The sequence below is a fragment of the Schistocerca gregaria genome, chromosome 7, assembly GCF_023897955.1.
Source record: "Schistocerca gregaria isolate iqSchGreg1 chromosome 7, iqSchGreg1.2, whole genome shotgun sequence".
In the NCBI taxonomy this organism is placed as follows: Eukaryota; Metazoa; Arthropoda; class Insecta; order Orthoptera; family Acrididae; genus Schistocerca; species Schistocerca gregaria.
Genome location: NC_064926.1, coordinates 451,851,926 through 451,872,069, shown reverse-complemented (window position 1 = coordinate 451,872,069; position 20,144 = coordinate 451,851,926). Strand labels below are relative to the sequence as shown.

At 45.4% G+C, this 20,144-nt stretch overlaps 1 protein-coding gene across 1 annotated transcript in view; it reads right to left on the bottom strand.

Moving 5' to 3' along the window:
• Positions 1-20,144, bottom strand: part of LOC126282424 (uncharacterized) — a 255,993-nt gene that overhangs the window by 56,210 nt on the left and 179,639 nt on the right. The window contains exon 7 of the mRNA XM_049982081.1: positions 6,743-6,947. Within this exon, the coding sequence (XP_049838038.1) occupies positions 6,743-6,947 (205 nt within the window). The remainder of the gene's footprint in view (positions 1-6,742; positions 6,948-20,144) is intronic.

The following is a 20,144-nucleotide window of genomic DNA, read 5'->3' as shown; positions in this document are numbered from 1 at the left end:
TATATAAATGACCTAGTAGATATTGTCGGAAGTTCCATGCGCCTTTTCGCGGATGATGATGTAGTATACAGAGAAGTTGCAGCATTAGAAAATTTCAGCGAAATGCAGGAAGACCTGCAGCGGATAGGCACTTGGTGCAGGGAGTGGCAACTGACAATGCAATGTATTGCGAATACATAGAAAGAAAGATCCCTTATTGTATGATTATATGATAGCGGATAAACACTGGTAGCAGTTACTTTTGTAAAATATCTGGGAGTATGCGTACGGAACGATCAGAAGTGGAATGATCATACAAAATTAATTGTTGGTAAGGCGGGTGCCAGGTTGAGATTCATTGGGAGAGTCCTTAGAAAATGTAGTCCATCACCAAAGGAGGTGGCTTACAAAACACTCGTTCGGCCTATACTTGAGTATTGCTCATCAGTGTGGGATCCGTACCAGGTCGGGTTGACAGAGGAGATAGAGAAGATCCAAAGAAGAGCGGCGCGTTTCGTCACAGGGTTATTTGATAGGCGTGATAGCGTTACGGTGATGTTTAGCAAACTCGAGTGGCAGACTCTGCAAGAGAGGCGATCTGCATAGCGGTGTAGCTTGCTGTGCAATTTTCGAGAGGGTGCGTTTCTGTATGAGGTATCGAATATATTGTTTCCCCCTACTTATACCTCCCGAGGAGATCACGAATGTAAAATTAGAGAGACTCGAGCTCGCACGAAGGCTTTCCGGCAGTCGTTCTTCCCGCGAACCATACGAGACTGGAACAGGAAAGGGAGGTAATGACAGTGGCACGTAAAGTGCCCCCCGCCACACACCGTTGGGTGTCTTACGGAGTACAAATGTAGATGTAGATGTAGACCAGCCGCACAGTCCACGACTGTAGCACCCAAGACCGCTCGGCTAATCCCGCGCGGCAGTTTTGTCTCGAGTTTATAGTTTATGGTCAGTGAGCAAAAACACGGCGGGGTTGTGTGACTTGCACATGCGCATCTGCCATGTCGTCTGCTGTGTTTCTTTCGAAAATGACAACTCACGAGTCGTCAACAGATCCAACAATCCAGTTTTTGTTAGAAACTGAAATGAGGAGACCTCTCTAGGATCCTTCTGATTCTCCATATAAAGATAGATATAAAAGGAAAGATTTGATGAAAGAAGTTTCGCATAAAACTGGCGTACTGCTTGTGGAGTGTGAAAGGAAACGCAAATATATGAAAACACAGTACAATCGTGAGCATTGTAAAATGGTCAAAACTAAAAGTTGGTCTGAGATAACTGAGATATTCTTAAAATAACAACTGAGATATTCTTAAAACTACATGCAAAGCTTCGTGGGCTATTAATTGAATAATTTACGTTAATTTCGTTACACTACCTAGTAAGGCGTGAATTTTGAATAACGCTTGCTCTTGTCTCATTGTGACATACTTCGGGTGTATTACTCCAACCCTCAGAATTTCTTCAGACGGTTCACACTTTTCATACGCAGCTTACGGTCACTGCTTCCGATACACCCCATTGTCGTTCCCATGGGCAGCATGAGTAGTAAACCCGGTAAAAGACGAACTTACGCGATGTCTAACTGGGTTGCATTCTACTGGTCCACACCAAAAATTTTTAAAATTAAAAGATGTTATTTCAAAATGGCTCTGAGCACTATGGGACTTAACTTCTGAGGTCATCAGTCCCCTAGAATTCAGAACCACTTAAACCCAACTAACCTAAGGACTTCACACACATCCATGCCCGAGGCAGGATTCGAACCTGCGACCGTAGCGGTCGCGCGGTTCCAGACTGTAGAGCCTAGAACCGCTCGGCCACTACGGCCGGCAAAAGATGTTATTTATTCGATATTGTGGTGCGGCCCCTCTTAAAGCAATAGAAGTGCAATTTAATTATTTTGTATAATATTATTCGGTTGGATTTCTAAATCAGGAAACTAAGGATAATTAGGGAAAGAAATTAAAATGCAAGAAGAAATAAAATTTAAGTGTTATCTATGGCATTTTAGTTCTGCTATTGACAACGAAGGACTTGAAAAATTAGTTGAAGGACAACAGCAACAAAACGTTTCCCGAAAAAGCAAAAACCTTATGTTAACCTAACTTATAAATTTAAGTGTTAGGATCTCATTTCTGCAGTTATTTGTTTGGAGTGCATTCTTACACAGAATTGAATCGAGGATGATAAACAGTGCAAACAAGAAGATTTTGAAATGTGGTGCTACAAAGAATACTGAAACTGGAAATGATTATCAACTAATTAATGGAGAGGTACTGAACGAAGTTGGCGAGGAAAGGGCTTTGCGCCACAAAATGACTAAAAGAAGACAGAAGTTAACAGGAAACATCATGAGACGTCAAGGAATAGTTAGTTTGGCGCGTGTGTGGCCGGGGAAGGGCGTGAGGGGGGGGGGGGAGGGGGAATTCGTCCGTGACTAGTTCATTCCCTTACAATACTAAGTCAGCCGCCTCTTATTATTATTATTATCATTATTACTTTTTTTTTTGCAACATCGGGTCAATAAACAGAAGTGCATCCGTTCCCCATGAGATGACAACGTACAGAAGTTGATTTTGGCGTTTCTAAACGTTAATTGTGAAGAAAATTGTCTACAAAGCACAAGTTACGTTCTATTAGCTTATCATCATAAAATGAAGAACAGCCGCCTTCAGTCACAAATCGTGATCTTATTTCAATGCACGAAGCACACGCTTTTGAGCTGCTTTGACAGTCTACATCAAGTTCTCCCAAATTTAAGTTAATTCTGGTCGTGGTCAGATAACGGTGGCATGTTACAAAGTGGCACACACTAAATATAAGTTTACAAAACAAAGACAAATCGAAAAATAATTTATTTTTTCTAGTAGGGGATACATGGTTTTTGAGTGTAGTACGAGCAGAACATGTTTGTGTACATGTTTAGCCAAAACAAGATAAATAATTTCAGACGTAAAAATGATGCGTTTCTCCAAATACACTGTTGTTGCTGTTTCAAAGAAGATACGAAGCTGTTGAAATAGCAACACTTGTGCCAAGGTAGAAATGCTGTGTCTTTACATTTAAGAAATTCTTTAACTTGTTTGGACTTGTGTTTACAAATGTGCTGTAGAATGGAGTACGTAAACATGTCTACTGGTATTCTACTTCAAAACCATGTTTACACTTCTAGAAATAGTGAGTTATTTTTTGTATTTGTCTTACTTTTGTAAACTTACATTCACAATGTGCCACTTTTTAATATACCAATGTCATGTTACCAGGGCCAGACGTAACCTAAATTTGGAAAAAAAAAAATTGAAGTAGACTGTTGAAGTACCTGAAGATGAATCCTCAGGGCTCGAAATGCATTTTGCATTGAAATAAAATCACGATTTGTGACTGAAGGCGGTTTTTCTTTGTTTTACGGAAGTAATACAGTCACGGAAGAAACACTGACAACAGTGGATAAAATTATATCTACCATCGCTTGCGGCGTTAACATCGCATATACACCACTGGCAATTAAAATTGCATCACCATGGAGGCGGCCTGCAGAAAACATAAAATGGATAAGAAAATTATTAACATTTAAGCCGAAAGGCTCGATTTAGGTAGCGAGCCATCTACATTCTGCATTCAGGGAAATACTGCGCAGAGAGTGTCTATTCAGATATCAAATTTGAATGCTGGTTTGCGAGAAGATTGAGATACATCTCATGTATGAAAGAGAATCAAGTGTCGTAATTCGACAGCAGAAGCATCGCGCCTCTCGAGGCGGTGCTTTATCGTTTTGCATTGGTCAGAATCCCACGACTGTGATACGAATGTGGAATCGACGGGCTCAGGAAGGCCATATAGTAAGCAATGCAGCATGTCAAAGGCTCCAAGCAACTAAGCTCCGTCAGACATACGCTATACGATAAAAAGTATACGGACGACCCTACAATGCAGAACTGACCGCTAGATGGCACGACAGGCGGACCAGCCAGTATCAAAGAGGCTGGGAGTGTTGTCTTGTCAAGAGAGGCAGAATGAGTCAGAACGTGGACTAGTCAACGGATGTCACTTGAGTAACAAATGCATCAGGGACGTTTCAACAGTCCTGAGGCTCTTCCAGTCTGCTGTTAGTGATGTGACAATGAAGTGGAAGCGCGAAGGGAGAACAGCGAAACCGAGACCGGGCACACTTGATGTACTGGCTGATATGTGGTTGTAAAAAAACGCATGAAACCGGCGGAAGGAAAAACTCGTGATTTCCGATGTGCTACCAGCAGTCTATCTTGCACAATGAGTGTGTGTAGCGAGTTAAAAAAGAACAGGGTGCAGTGGTCTAGCGGCCCCTTGTAAAGCCAGAAATTTCTGTAGTCTGTGCTAAGCGACACTTGAGGTGGTGTGAAGAGTGACGTCACTGGACAGTGAATGGTTGGAATCGAAAGAAAGGAGTGACGAATCACGCTATATCGTGTTGAAATTCTATGGAAGGTTTTGGGATTGGCGAATGCCTGGAAAATCGTGTGCAGGGCCAAATGTGAAGCACAGAGCAGATGGAAATAGGAAATGGGGTCTTTTTCGTGGTTAGGATGTGGTTCCCTTACTACGCTTAAGAAAATACTAGATCTGGAGTGACGCGAACACATTTCACAATAGCGTGTACTGAATACTGCAGAGGACTCAGGAGTCGCACCACCTCGTCTACCCAGATATCCCGGTTCTGCGTATAACATATCGTTGGATGTATTCATGTATAAAGATTCCCAGGAAAAGAAACGTAGCTCCATTGAACTTCTTCGTCACATCGGTATGTTTGTACTGCCAACCTGGCATAGCGTGGTGATGCGCGCACGCTGTCACCTATGGTTCGTATGCCAGTAATTTCGACAGATGACGTTACATTTCTGACGTGTTGAAGCTGTTGATATGTCCTACTTTCGAGGTCTTCATGACTTTATCTTTCAACAAGATAACAGGAGACCGCTTGTTGTCCAAGTTGTCGTGAACTACCTCAATACAGAGGTGTTCGACTACTGCCGCGGCCAGCACTTTTCTCATGTCTCTCACACACTGAAAATCTCTATGGTTGCTGACTGAGTGTCATGCCGCCACTGACAAGCCACTACAACTGATAAACTCTGGCACAGAATGGAGCCAATGTTGCTGCAAAAGCTCGCAGCTGTGTGAACTAACTTTCGCGCCTTGCATACCCCGCAGTCAGCTACAGCTCTATGTATATTGTTCGCGGACAATAAGTAAACTTTCTTTTGTTGCTATACTTCCTGGTGTTGCGCAATTAATATCCAGCAGTGTCTTTGCATATATTTACATTGACGATCTAGGTATTTGTGACAATGGGCTAGTGCAATGACAAGTTCAAGTGGCTCCAAGCACTATGGGACTTAACTTCTGAGGTCATCAGTCCTCTAGAACTTATACTTAAACCTAACTAACCTCAGGACATCACACAGATCCATGCCCGAGGCAGGATTCGAATCTGCGACCGTAGCGGTTGCGTTGTACCAGACTATAGCGCCTAGAACCGCTCGGCCACTCCGACCGGAAGTGCAAAGACTGTTGACTCTTTTTTTTCTTTATTGTGATTTCAATCCTCCGCCCCAAATGGGCAGGGGAGGGCTGTCAGTGGCATTATCTGCCGCCCTTCAGCTGAGTGACATGACAACTAATACAAGAATAAAATGTTGCATATAAGGCGATAAAAAGGCGGACATAAAAAAGAGTAAGGGAAGATAATGGAGGTAAAAATACACTGACATGGAGACGTTCATGGGGCGACAATTAAAAAAGTCGACATAAAGTTAAAAAACACAGTTGGCGATTCATAGAACACAAAACTTGACACTGAAGTCACACACACGGGTTAAAAGTTAACCACAGTATTAAAAACACTCCAGAACAACACAATGTAAACCCACTTGGAGCTCACACAATGAAGAATAAAACTGCCAGGTGGGATCTCCAATGGAGAGGCCTGAGAGGATGGAAAAGGAGGGGAGAGCAAGATGCAGTAGGGGAGGGGGGCGGGATGAAAAGAGTAGGGGCGTCAGCGGATGCACCAAGAGGCAGGAGACAGGTGGGGCAGGAGATGAAGAAGGAAGACAAGGAAGGAAGGAGTGCAGAGACACTGAAGGGGAGCACAAGAGAGGGAGGGGGAGTAGGAGGGGAAAGCCGCTCAGGAGAAGGGAGGGGGAGTGGAGGGAGCCCTGAGGAGGAGGCAGTAGGAAGGTGGCGTTAGAGTTGGTAGGAAGGGCAGATGTCAGGGCGAAGCTCATCATCCGGGAGGGGTAGATGATGGAAGTTTCGTTGGGAAAGGAGGTGGAGGGCATCGAGACGGAGAGAGGGTGGGATACAACGGTAAAGGAGCGGCAAAGGGCTGGGGGTGTAGAGGAAGGAAGACGCCAGGGGGTGAGGGAGATCAAATCGGCGGACAATATATAGTGTGCGGATGTGTTCAAGGAAAAGGAGAAGGTGGGGGAAGGGGATGAGGTCATAGAGGATGCGCGTGGGGGACAGATGGAGGATGCGGAAGGCGAGGCGGAGTGCATGGCATTCGAGAATTTGGAGGGATTTATAGAACCTGGCAGGGGCGGAAATCCAAGCAACGGTGGCATAACAGAGAATGGGGCGGATTAAGGATTTGTCGATGAGCAGATGACTTGAGAGAAGATACCATTAGTGTAGAGTGGTGTTGAGTGAGAGTGAGTGAGAGAGAGAGAGAGCAGACAGACAGAGACAGAGACATATATTTACTGACCTGTAGAGGGACAGCGGGCCCAGACAGCGAGGCGAATTGCAGGGAGGACCTGCATGCGAGCGCCCTCAGCAGGCGCGACAGCAGGTAGCCTCCGGGCGCGAGCGCCAGCAGCGCCGCGGTGGCCACCCGCAGAAGCAGCGCACGCCGGTGCACTGAGCGCAGGGCGGCGCGCGTCGCCCACAGCCGCGGCACTGCGCCCTCCAGCCTGCCGGCACACACAGGAGATCACCGTACCAACTGGACAGCACACTCCAGTCTCCACAAACGTCGTTGGCGGCCGAGTTCCTCATTTACTTCCACTGGGATGCGAAGAGGGGGGGGGGGGGGGGGGAGGGGGAGAGAAGTGTGTGTGTTTGAGTGTTTGTGGGGGGGGGGGGGGCAGTTGGTCGGTTGGTTGGTTTGTGGAGGTTCAAGGGACCAGGGGACAGTTGAGAGAATTTGAATTTTCGCGTGACTTCATGACACTGGCGACTAGCCTCATACAGTACGTACACCAACCATTATAGAACAAAACGCCGATAATTTTTACTTTTGTTATTTTATTCAACATCTTTCTTTGGACGCAGGGCACCTGTTGGGGTGCATATAATCTGTCACTGCAACCTACATTTCCCCGAAATGTTATTAAAGAACCAAAATAAATACCGGCTGATCAAAAAGTCGGTATAAATTTGAAAACCGAATAAATCACGGAATACTGTAGATAGAGAGGTACAAATTGACACAAATGCTTGGTATGACATGGGGTTTCATTAGAACCCAAAAAATACAAAAATTCAAAAAATGTCCGACAGATGGCGCTTCATCTGATCAGAACAGCAATAATTAGCATTCCTTACAGGAAATCCTCCCTATGTCCACCATTATTCCTCAACAAAAGCTGTTGTCGAGGAATAGTGTTGTGAACAGCACTGTAAAGCATGTCCGGAGTTATGGTGAGGCATTGGCGTCGGATGTTGTCTTTCAGTATCCCTAGAGATGTCGGTCGATCACGATACACTTGCAACTTCAGGTAAGCCCAAAGCCAATAATCGCACAGAGGTCTGAGGACCTGGGAGGCCAAGCATGACGAAAGTGGCGGCTGAGCACACGATCATCACCAAACGACGCGAGCAAGAGATCTTTCAGGCGTCTAGCAATACTTTGTCTTTTTTTTTTGTTCTAATAAAACCCCATGTCATTCCAAGCATGTGTGTCAATTTTTACCTCTCTATCTACATTATTCCGTGGTTTATAAAGTTTTCAAATTTATACTGATTTTTTGATCACCCGGTATTTTTATTGACTCGAATCATCACTGTCACCCAAATTTCTCCACGGCCAGTTTCGATCCTTTTGTCATTTTCAAATGTTAACAACTGAACAGCTGGAGCCTTTCTTCAATTGGAATCTAACAGAAATACCTGTGTCTCTGCTGAGAGCTTCAGACATGCCGGTGTCTCTGGTGCACCCCAGTTGAATAGGGGTTCAAGGTGTCCAGTTGTGAATATTTGAAAATGGCCTGGAGATATAAACTGGCCATGGAGGATTTTGGGTGCATCTGGTGGTGTGATCAGGTTATTGTGATATTTATTTTGCTTCTGTATTATCCTACTGGAACGCAGGCTAAGGTAACTAACTGAAATGTAACCTAGCCCAGTGTCTATCTTAGACAGAATGGTAAAGTTTTCGTAGCGAGTTCACGAAGTTAGCGAATATGGTGTCATAACAATAATTGATGAAGCCCTTGTTAACTAATCTCTTACAGTTGCAGTACATACGACTAGTTTCGAATCAACTGGTTCATTCTGAAGGCTGACATACTGAGACTGCGCTGAAAATGCCTGATCTTAATAACAGACTCCAAAATTGTAATACATGCTTTACATAGTAATCACAGATGACTGTCATAATCAACTTGTGCCTACTTAGCAAGTCAGAATCAAATTGACCGACTGACTGATTCTGACTTGCTAAGTAAGCACACAGTGGTTGTGATAGGCGTCAGCGATTACTTTTTAAAGCATGTATTGTCATTTTCATGTTTGTTGTTAAGTTCAGGCACTTTCAGTGCAGTCTCATGAACGATTTGGTTCGAAACTAGTCGCCAAACATACGTGCTGCAACTGTGAGAGATTTGTTGCTAGACGCTTCATGAAAAATTAGGAAAGGTTGCTGGCTCTGCATCAACAGAATGTTGGAACTGAACAGAATTGTAACTCATTCTATGGTATGTATTTTACGCATTATGGATTTCGCTGAGTGATTCGAGTCCGCCAATTTGACGTCTTCTTAAATCAAGGCAGGTTGCCCGTATCAGTAGGATTAATATTTCTTGCAGAAGAGGGTGTAGGTGCCGAGACTGATGATGTATGGGTAGATCGCGTAATTTTTATTGGTAGTGGTTAGCTCAGCAATACGTGGAACTTAAAGATGCCTAAATTACAAACAAAATGGTATACAGAATGTTAGAAACACTTAGGGTCATGGTTGTACAGATGATAGAGAATCCCACACGTGAGTACTGTGGTCGACGATTGTCAGTGGATTAGCCCTTCGAGAAAATATCTACATTGCTTTGAGAAGATCGCTATTTTTGATACAGTTGGTTGAGACATGTCAAAGGAGAAGAAGTGAAGTCTGTGTTGGCTGTAGGTCTACTTCATATCTTTGTCCTCTGCTCCTTTCATTTCCCTCAAATGGAAGATAGGGTTAGAGTGGCTTCGGCGATATTACTGCTCTTCAGTGACATTATTTTAGAATCAGACGTAATTTTTTACACTTAAAATGATTCAGATAAATGGAGCAAAATGCTTATAGATTGATTTGTTTTTGTGGTTTATTATAAGAAATCAGATGGAGATGGTGTTGCTGGTGCTAAGGTGTAGAGAGGTTTGCGGTTACTGGCAAGCACTTGGCAATTTGCTCTCAGTAACTTTTGTGACGGTAGGAAAGGTGGGTGGAAGACTGAGAGACAATAAGAGATTACAGATGGGTGGTTCGCTGTGTCTGGGAATTGGGGAGATGTATTGGGATGTTTACAAGCTAGACTTCCCACCAGTAATGGAGGTTGGACGGGACAACCTACACACAAGGTGAAGCGAGTCTGCCAGCATCGTGCAGAGGTTGCTAGCTAAGCAGCGACTATGTTTCACGTCAAGCATCGTGTGGAACAAATATTGCTGAGCTTAGTATCACTGTGCACGAGGACACAGATGGACTCCATGGCTTATCCGACAGAGTTCCAGCGAGTGCCAGTGGTAGTTCCATTAATATTTCCGGTCACAGTCACCGTTACAGCTGCAGCTCAGTTTCATAGCAGTTCACCTGTCGAAAGATGGAAGAGCCTGCTCGCCAATCGAGGCCAGAGTGGGACCTGTTGCTTTGATCATAACCAATCTATGACACCGGTCAGGAGCAGGTTCAACCCCAATGTGAATATAGTCCCTTTACGGCACCGGCATTGTCTTAACGTCGAGTTTTGTGTTACTGAATAAAACTGTGTTTCGGAATGAGTTGGTAGTCATGTCTTTGATAATATTCTTCTCGGGTATGCAGCCGGATCATAACGTCTTCATGACACAATATTTCCGCGGTCCAACTGGCCGCCATCTTCAGGTGAGAGTGCTAGTGCACGATCTCGCCGGAACTGACTTCCCAGCGCAAGCGGCGGCCCCTATATATGCCGCAGGAGACCCACAACGCGTGTGCGAGAAGGTGCCGTAATCTCGGTGGCACGGCAGCACCAGGACGAAGTTTTTTGAGAACGTCGTCAGGTAAAGAACTCTTCTTCAACAGTGAAAGCGTCTTCCGTTTTATCCGTTCAGTTGGGTCGTCCTGCAATGTTCTGTATGCTGAGTCTTCAAGTAAGAGATCCATCTTTCCCAGATAGTCATCACGTGACAGAAGAACAGTTGCGTTGCCTTTGTCCGCTGGTAGAACTATCAGATCTTCGTCTTCTCTAATGGACCGGACTGCTGCCCTTTCGAGAGAGGAGATGTTACTCCGTGGAGGCGGCGCCCGCCGCAATGTATGTGAGACCTCTTGCCTAATCTCTTCAGCTTGATCCTGCGAAAAGCTGGACACTGCTTGTTCGACTGCGCAGATCAATTCGGTGATAGGCACATTCCTCGGTGTAGGGGCACCGAGATTATACGGTCTACCCAAGATTCACAAGAAAGGGGTCCCGCTCCGTCCGATCGTGAGTAATTTGGGTGCTCCTACATACAATCTAGCCAAGTATTTAGCATCTGTTCTTGGCCCTCACGTCGGTAAATGCTAACATCACATTTCCAATTCTATGGTGTTTATTCAGAGATTGAAGTCCTTGTCTCTTAGTCCCTGGGATTTGCTTGTGAGCTTTGATGTCGTGTCGCTTTTTACCCGGGTTCCTCTGGAAGAATCCTTGCAATTAATTGGTGAGAAACTGGATGAGGAAACAACCAGGCTTTGTCGCCACGTGTTAACGTCGATGTACTTTTTATTCAATGACAAATATTTTGAACAGACTGACGGAGTGGCTATGGGGAGCCCTTTGTCCCCAATAGTCGCCAATCTTTTTATGGAAGATTTTGAGGACATGGCGCTGAAGATGGCGTCCTTAAAACCAACCTGTTTTTGGAGGTACGTTGACGATACGTTTATGGTGTGGCCTCATGGGAGAGAAGCTCTGGACCGCCTCCTAGACCATTTCAATTCCCTGCATCCTAGCATCAAATTTACCATGGAGGTGGAAAATGATGGAAAGCTTCCGTTTCTGGATGTTCTGGTGTACAGAAAGGATGATGGGACACTGGGACACAGCGTTTATCGAAAGCCTGCGCACACGGACCGTTACTTACATGCTTCTAGCTGTCACCCATCGTTCCAGCGTACGGGGGTCCTGCGGACGTTGGCGAGAAGAGCTTATGCCATTTCAGATGGAGAAAGCTTGACGCAAGAATTGGACCATCTTAAGATTGTGTTCAAGCAGAATGGCTATACAGATAAACAGATCCGTCGTGCTTTCCAGTTTGGACCTTCGCCTGAACCACCAGAAGATACCTGCAAATTGGTGGCTTTTCTGCCTTTTGCTGGGAGCATTTCCTCGAAGACAGGAAGAATTCTGAAAAGATATCACATCAAAAGTATTTTTCGTCCGCCAGCCAAGATTAGAGCGCTCCTTGGCTCTGTTAAGGATGACTAGGGTTTGAGGAAGCCCGGTGTTTACAAGATCCCTTGCCACTGTGGAAAGGCTTATATTGGTCAGACAATCCGGACCATTCAGGAGCGATGTGTTGAGCATCAGCGGCACACAAGGCTGCTTCAACCTGAGAAGTCTGCAGTGGAGGAACACTGTCTCACCGAGGGCCACAGAATACTATATGACGAGACACAAATGGTTGCCCCTGCATCACGCTATTGGGACTGTATTTTAAAAGAATCCATAGAGATTCGGTTATCTGGCAATCTTATTAATAGAGACAAGGGTTTTCTTTTAAGTAAGACTTGGGACCCAGTGTTATCTGACATTAAAAAACAACGGTCTGTGGTTCTATCGTCGGAATAATTTTTTTTATTTATTTTTATTTTTTAATTTTTGACAGCGATATCTCGATTTCGCCTGTTTCCATCACTGGCGGCGGGGTATGTCTACTGCGCTAGACGGCAGTTACGGCACCTTCTCGCGCACGCGTTGTGGGTCTTCTGCGCCCTATATAGGGGCCGCCGCTTGCGCTGGGAAGTCAGTTCTGGCGAGATCGTGCACCAGCACTCTCACCTGAAGATGGCGGCCAGTTGGACCGCGGAAATATTGTGTCACGAAGACGTTATGATCCGGCTGCATACCCGAGAAGAATATTATCAATTATTACGCCGGGAAAGCCTTCGTAGTCACAGTCACGTCTTTACTTGTGCTTTATTAGTATGCATCCATCATATTATTGGTTGGTAGTAGAGTCCCTGTTCATAGTGATATTTCAGCAGTACCTCGGGAGTGTGTAGTCCACATACAAGTAAAGCAACAACAGGAACTGAAATTTCTAATGGTAGATGGAATAGAACGGAGCGAAGCTGTGTTGTGGGAGTGGTTGAGATTGGGAGGTTGGGAGTGGAAAGCATATAATAGCTAGGTAAGTTGGGTAAGTTGGGTAGGTGTCAGGACTGAATTCTGGGTTAGGGAATGGGATCCTGGAGATATTTCCTTGAGGCAGGATAGGGAGCCTTGACGTGTGGTGTCGGGGAGACAGCGGGGTTTGATCTTCGAAGGCCTCATAAGATTTGCTGTTTGATGAGTTTGAGAAAGGAGGGAATTTTATAATCTGGGGGAGGATTCGTGTAAGAGAGCCAAGACGTAAAGGAGCGGAGAGGCGGCACTCAGGAAATAGTAAGCTGTGCTGATATGTTGGATGTTCTTATTTCCGAATAATCTTAAGCACTGATTACTGGCACACCCTTGTATAAATTCATCTACATCTACATACATACTCTGCAATTCACCATACGGTGCGTCGCGGAGGGTACCTCCTACCACAACTAGCATCTTCTCTCCCTGTTCCACTTCCAAACAGAACGAGGGAAAAATGACTACCTATATGCCTCTGTACGAGCCCTAATCTCTCTTATCTTTTTAGTCTTTCCGCGAAATGTAAGTTGGCAGCAGTAAAATTGTACTGCAGTCAGCCTCAAATGCTGGTTTTCTAAATTTCCTCAGTAGCGATTCACGAAAAGAACGCCTCCTTTCCTCTAGAGACTCCCACCCGAGTTCCTGAAGCATTTCCGTAACACTCGCGTGATGATCAAACCTACTAGTAACAGATCTAGCAGCCCGCCTCCGAATTGCTTCCATGTCCTCCCTCAATCCGACCTGATAGGGATCCCAAACGCTGGAGCAGTACTCAAGAATAGGTTGTATTAGTGTTTTATAAGCGGTCTCCTTTACAGATGAACCACATCTTCCCAAAATTCTACCAATGAACCGAAGACGACTATCCGCCTTCCCCACAACTGCCATTACATGCTTGTCCAACTTCATATCTCTCTGCAGTGTTATGCCCAAATATTTAATCGACGTGACTGTATCAAGCGCTACAATACTAATGGCGTATTCAAACACTACAGGATTCTTTTTCCTATTCATCTGCATTAATTTACATTTATCTATATTTAGAGTTAGCTGCCATTCTTTACACCAATCACAAATCCTGTCCAAGTCATCTTGTATCCTCCTAAAGTCACTCAACGACGACTCCTTCCCGTACACCACAGCATCATCAGCAAATCAGCCGCACATTGCTATCCACCCTATCCAAAAGATCATTTATGTAAATAGAAACAACAGCTGACCTACCACACTTCCCTGGGGCACTCCAGAAGATACCCTCACCTCCGATGGAAAAAAAAGGTTCAAATGGCTCTGAGCACTATGGGTGGTCATCAGTCCCCTAGAACTTAGAACTACTTAAACCTAACTAACCTAAGGACATCACACACATCCATGGCCGAGGCAGGATTCGAACCTGCGCCCGTAGCAGTCGCTCGGTTCTGTACTGAGCGCCTAGAACCGCGAGACCACCGCGGCCGACCTTCCGATGAACACTCACCATCGAGGACAACGTACTGGGTTGTATTACTTAAGAAGTCTTCGAGCCACTCACATACTTGGGAACCAATCCCATATGCTCGTACCTTATAGTTAGGAGTCTGCAGTGGCGCACCGAGTCAAATGCTTTCCGGAAGTCAAGGAATAAGGCATCCGTCTGATACCCTTCATCCGTGGTTCGCAAGATGTCATTTGGAAAAAGGGCGAGTTGCGTTTCGCAGGAGCGATGGTTTCTAAAGCCGTGCTGATGCATGGACAGCAACTTCTCTGTCTCAAGGAAATTCATTATATTCGAACTGAGAAAATGTTCGAGAATCCCGCAACAAACTGATGTTAACGATATTGGTCTGTAATTTTGAGGGTCCGTCCATCTATCCTTCTTATATACAGGCGTCACCTGCACTTTTTTCCAGTCGCTCGGGACTTTACGTTGGGCAAGAGATTCGCGATAAATGCAAGCTAAGTAAGGATCCAATGCAGCAGAGTACTCTCTGTAAAACCGAAGTGGAATCCCATCAGGTCCTGGCGATTTATTTATTTTCAACCCATTCAGCTGCTTCACAACCCCAGGGATGTCTATCACTATGTCCTCCATACGGGAATCTGTACGAGTCTCAAACGGCGGTATGTTTGTACGATCCTCCTGCGGGAAAGATTTATCAAATGCTAAATTTAAAATTTCAGCTTTCGGTTTGCTGTCTTCCGTTGCCAGGCCAGACTGATCAGTGAGTGACTGGATGGAAGCCTTCGACCCGCTTACCGATTTTACGTAAGACCAGAATTTCCTTGGGTTTTCAGCCAGATCTTTTGCTAAGGAATGACGGTGGTAGTGTTTGAATGCTTCCCACATCGCTCTTTTTACAGCAGCACGAATCTCTACTACCTTTTGCCTGTCCGCATTCTACTTATCTTTCTTGTACCGCGAGTGCAACTGCCTTTGCTTCCTGAGCATTCTCCGAATTGCGCTGTTAAATCACGGTGGGTCTTTTCCGTCCGTAACCCACTTTTTCGGCACATAATTGTCCAATGCGTGACTTACAATGTATTTAAAATTAGCCCATAATTCTTCCACGTCCACTGTACCAGAAGTAAATGAAGTCGATTCATTTACTGAGTGGGATCCTAACTACTGCTTATGTGCTCTTTCTAGTAAGAATACTCTCCTAGCCTTCTTGAACGACTTTTTAACTTTCGTAATCATAGTCGTAATGACAGCATCATGATCACTAATCCCTGTCTCAACACTGATACCGTCGATGAGGTCTGGTCCGTTCGGAACTACCACATCTAAAAATTTCCATTACGCGTTGGCTGTCGATTTAGCTGCTCAAGACAGTTTTCGGATAATGTATTCAATGGTAATTCACACGACGGCTTGTCTATACCACCTGTAATGAATCCATAGACATCCCAGTCTATACTAGGTAGGTTGAAGCCGCCTCCGACTAATATAGCATTATCCGGGTACTTCTGCGATACAGAATGTAGACTCCCTTTGAATGATTCTTGAACTGTCACGGTGCAACCTGGTGGCAGGTAATAACACCCCAAAATTAACTTTATTTCCCCTAGCCCTGTGAAACGTGTCCAGATAATTTCACAATCACACTTTACTTCGACCTCAGTAGACACAATATTTTTGTCAACTGCAATGAAGACACTACCTCCCACGGTGTCTAATCTGTCTTTCCGATGCACGTTCCAACCCTCACTAAGATTTCAGAACTTCCTATCTCTGGGTTCAGGCAGGTCTCAGTCCCGAGAATAATTTGCGCGCCACATGCTTCCTGGAGGGCAATAAATTCACGAACTTTAATCCGAACACTTTGAAAATTTACTGCTAATATTTTGATAGCTGAAGTGTCTTTACACTGAGCGCGTCCTGATTTCCCTGCCTGCGCGTCGATTGGTGAGTGTTCATCAGGACACCTCGCACTACTGCCTAGCCTAAAAATACCCCATGTGCACACCACAAGTACTCTGCTACCCGAGTAGCCGCTTCCTTTGTGTACTTCACCCCTGACCTATCTAGGGGCGTCCTACAATTCCCCACCCAATAGCGCAAGTCTAGAAATGTGTAGCTAAGACCGTTACAGAGTCGACGAAGCCTCTGATTGAGGCTCTCCACTCGGCGCCACACCTAAGGACCCCGATCCACTCTGGTAACGATGCTCCAAATAGAGAGCTCTGCTTGCACCCCGCGTGCGAGTCCAGCGGACTTCACCAAATCCGTCAGCCGCCTGTACGAACTGAGGATCGCCTGAGAACCCAATCGACCCGCATCATTGGTGCCGACGTGAGCAACTACTTGCAGACGACTGCACCCCATACGCTCGATAGCCACAGGAAAGGCCGCGTCCACATCTCAGATGAGGCCCCCCGTCAGACAAACCGAGTGCACGTTGGATTTATTTCCAGCCCTGTACGCTATTTCCCTAAGGGGCTCCATCACCCGCCTAACGTTGGAGCTCCCAATAACCAGCAAGCCTTTGCCCCCGTGTGCCTGCTCGGGCCCTGCCGAAGAAGCAGCCACCTGCCCACTGACAGGATGAACGGGCTAGGCCATCCGGCCAGCCTCCACATTGACCCTCCGCCTCGAGCGACGCGAACGCGTTGCAGTCCGCCACTCACCCTGAGGTGAGGGCGGCCGCAACGCGCCGGGTACACTAGAAGGTGCCTCGGCGGCTGAGTTAGCGGACGCAGCAAGCGACACCTGGGGTGTCTCAAGCGACGCGCCAGACCCTCCGCCGTCGCTGCACCTCGAGGCAGCAGCCTGAAGGCGGCTGACCGTGGCCAACAGCACGCTCAGCTGCTCGCGAACCGCGGCCAGTTCATCCTGCGCCCGCACACAGCACGCACACACCCTATCCATCCAGCTGCTAATATCTAGCGACTCCGCGAATTACACTCTACAGCTATCAATAAGCAATATTACTCCTCTCAAATACGACAATACGCAAGGATTTTATGTAATTAAATATGCAAGCGCACAAACAGTCGGAAAGACAGTAAGAATCAAACTAGTAAACAAATATGAAAGCTAAATATGCGCCTCGCTACTGCACTGCTGCTGCACTGATACTTCACCAGCGGCTGCTAAAGGCCGCCGAGCAAAGGTCCATTTGACAATTGTTACTTGTTGTCAGGGCCTTACCGAAGCTGTAGTGAGACAGGACTCTGCCAATGGTGCACATACAGACGGAGCGCAAAAACTGAACGAAGGAAAAAAAAGGAGAGAGAGAGGAAAAAAGGAAAGGTAGAGGAATTAAGAAGTAATCGGTTGAGGGTGTGACTTCTCTCACCTCACCTGTTCCTATCTTCTGCTTGCGAAAGCTTTTTTTCTCGCTCCGCAACTGTAAACGCACTCTGTTGTGACAATGTTAGCTTGGTCCACACAGTTGCCGCGTATTTACTTCGTTCTTATTCAACAATGAAGGTCTTACTGTTAAATAACTCCTGTATTGTAGGATCTCAAATATCGGCGAGCTGCTAGTGAAACAAATAAGCAATTTGAGCGAACACTTCCGATTTTTGCCCATTTCTTCTTAGCGAGGATATGACCGAGATTGTTTGACCTAGAGTGCTCCAAGATATTTTAATAAGGGAAATATAAAACACGTATCACATGTACCACACCATTTCATTATTACCTGCCACTAATCGCCTTAAATGAAAACTCTGCAAGAAGGAATTATTGGAATGGGGTGTGATGCACAGGGCTTTCCTAATTGAAGTTCCAGTTTGATAACGCTATAGAAAGGTCGCCACCGCTGAGAATGAGTTCAGATTTGCACAGCATATTATTGATGCAGGGGGAAACATCATGGAACAAAAAAGAAAAAAAAAATGTAACGAAAATTTGATCAAGCTTGAGAATATGCACACCAACAGACGCTGTTCCACAGTTTCCACTCGAGACGCCCGACATGACCGTCTCCCTGAAGCGTCGTACATTGCTGGTAGAGCTGTTTTACATTAACAGTAACTGTGCTTCCGGTAGTCTTGCAGAATTTCCGGAGACTCAGGGATATGAAACAAAGCGTTGGTCCGATTTCTGCTAAGGATCTGGAGAAAATGATTACGAAATTGTGAAAGGCAGGTGCTCTTGAAGTGCAGTGTGGCAGAGGGAGGAAAGCGTTATTGCGACGTCCGTCAAAGATGTGGCCTAGCATTGCAGAATGGGCCGAACGATGGTGTGCAGACATGCAGTGCACAGGGAATTGCCCTTACGTTGGACATGCCTGCGAGTAGGGTGCACAAGATTCTATGAAACGTCCTGCACTGCTATCCATATAAAATCACCCATGTTCAGGATTTGCCTCCAGTTGAAGTGAAATCTGTTGCCCGCATGGACGGGGACAATGAATGATCGTGGAACAGTCTGTGGACAGACGAAGCCCATTTCCACAACTCCAAGGACATGTCAATACGCAGAATTGCAGTAAATGGGCAACGAAAAATCCACAAGCACATCAAACGTCACCACTTCATTCTGGAATGTTGATTGTTTGGTGCGGATAGAAGGCAACGTTTATTGTAGGGCCGTTTTTTTTTTTTTTTTTTTTTTTTTTTCGAGGAGGTGAGTACTGCGGCTCGTGTTCCCTGTGTGGTACACACTGCACAACCTGTGAAACATCTGCTGCAGGAGCATTTAGGAAAGATACAATTATCAGCCGCCATTTCCATACTGCCTGGCCGTCCGGATCACCTGATCTTAATCGTGTGGCGTCTGGCTGAGGGGTTATCTAAAAATGTTTCGGTGCTTTGATTACCAACGTTACTGAACTGAAGGCACGCACTGTGCAAAGCATTCTGAATGTGATGTCCGACACAATCTGATTTTTAGTGGAACATGCTGTTTATCTATTTTCACAGAAAACGGTGGGCAGCATATTGAACATGTCTTGCACAAGTCTCGTGACAGAAACCGTTGACACTTTGCTTGCCTTGCGGTTTTGTCCTCAAGACAATTAAAAACCAATTTCCCCGTCCGATGTGGTACGACCGTGCCGGGATGGATGGGCTTACGTAACTAACAGTTCCACAGCTGTTGACTGCCAAACTTGTCCGCTCCTGCACATTGAACAGTACGGTAGTGTGCAACTCAAACCATAGCTGTGGTATTGCGATTAATCTGTCAGTCGTAGGTTGCCGCCCACATTTATGTTAAGACGCATACAGCGCCATTTATTGATAAAATATATGTAATTTTTTTTCTTCGATGCCGTTTCCCCCTCGGTCAGTAATATACTGTTCAAATTTTACGCTGTTCTGAGCAGTTGTTCTCTTTCTATAGCGTTCTGAAATTAAAACTTTAATTATGAACACCCTGTACTTAATGTTCAATGTTTTAACTTTTTAAATGTTTTATGTTTAAACACGCTCTGGAACATTTACGTTCAGAACTGTTAATGCTGTGTTCTACACTAAACTGACTGACATAAGTCTTCTCGTTACAAAATTGTGTATCTCGTTTCCTTAATAAAGTGACAGCTGATAGTCGTAAAATCTGTGGTTATGACTTGTTAGAAGTGGAGGGAGGTGGCAAGCTCTGGTTGAGTGAAACCCTCAAAAGGAATGCAAATGAGAGTGAGAAACATGTACAAAAAATGCCTGAAACGTGTTACAGCAGAAGCGACAAAAATCAGAAGGGTTAATAACGGACAGATGGGTTCGACGTGGAAGAGTGCCCTCACCAGTGTTTTTTAATATAGTTATGGACATCACAAGGACAGCTCGCCAAGTGTCAAGAGCAGGTGATACGAAAATCATAGTACATGCACATGATGTAACCTAATATGTGGCAGAGAGTAACTGAAAAATCGAACATGGAAAGAGCTTAAC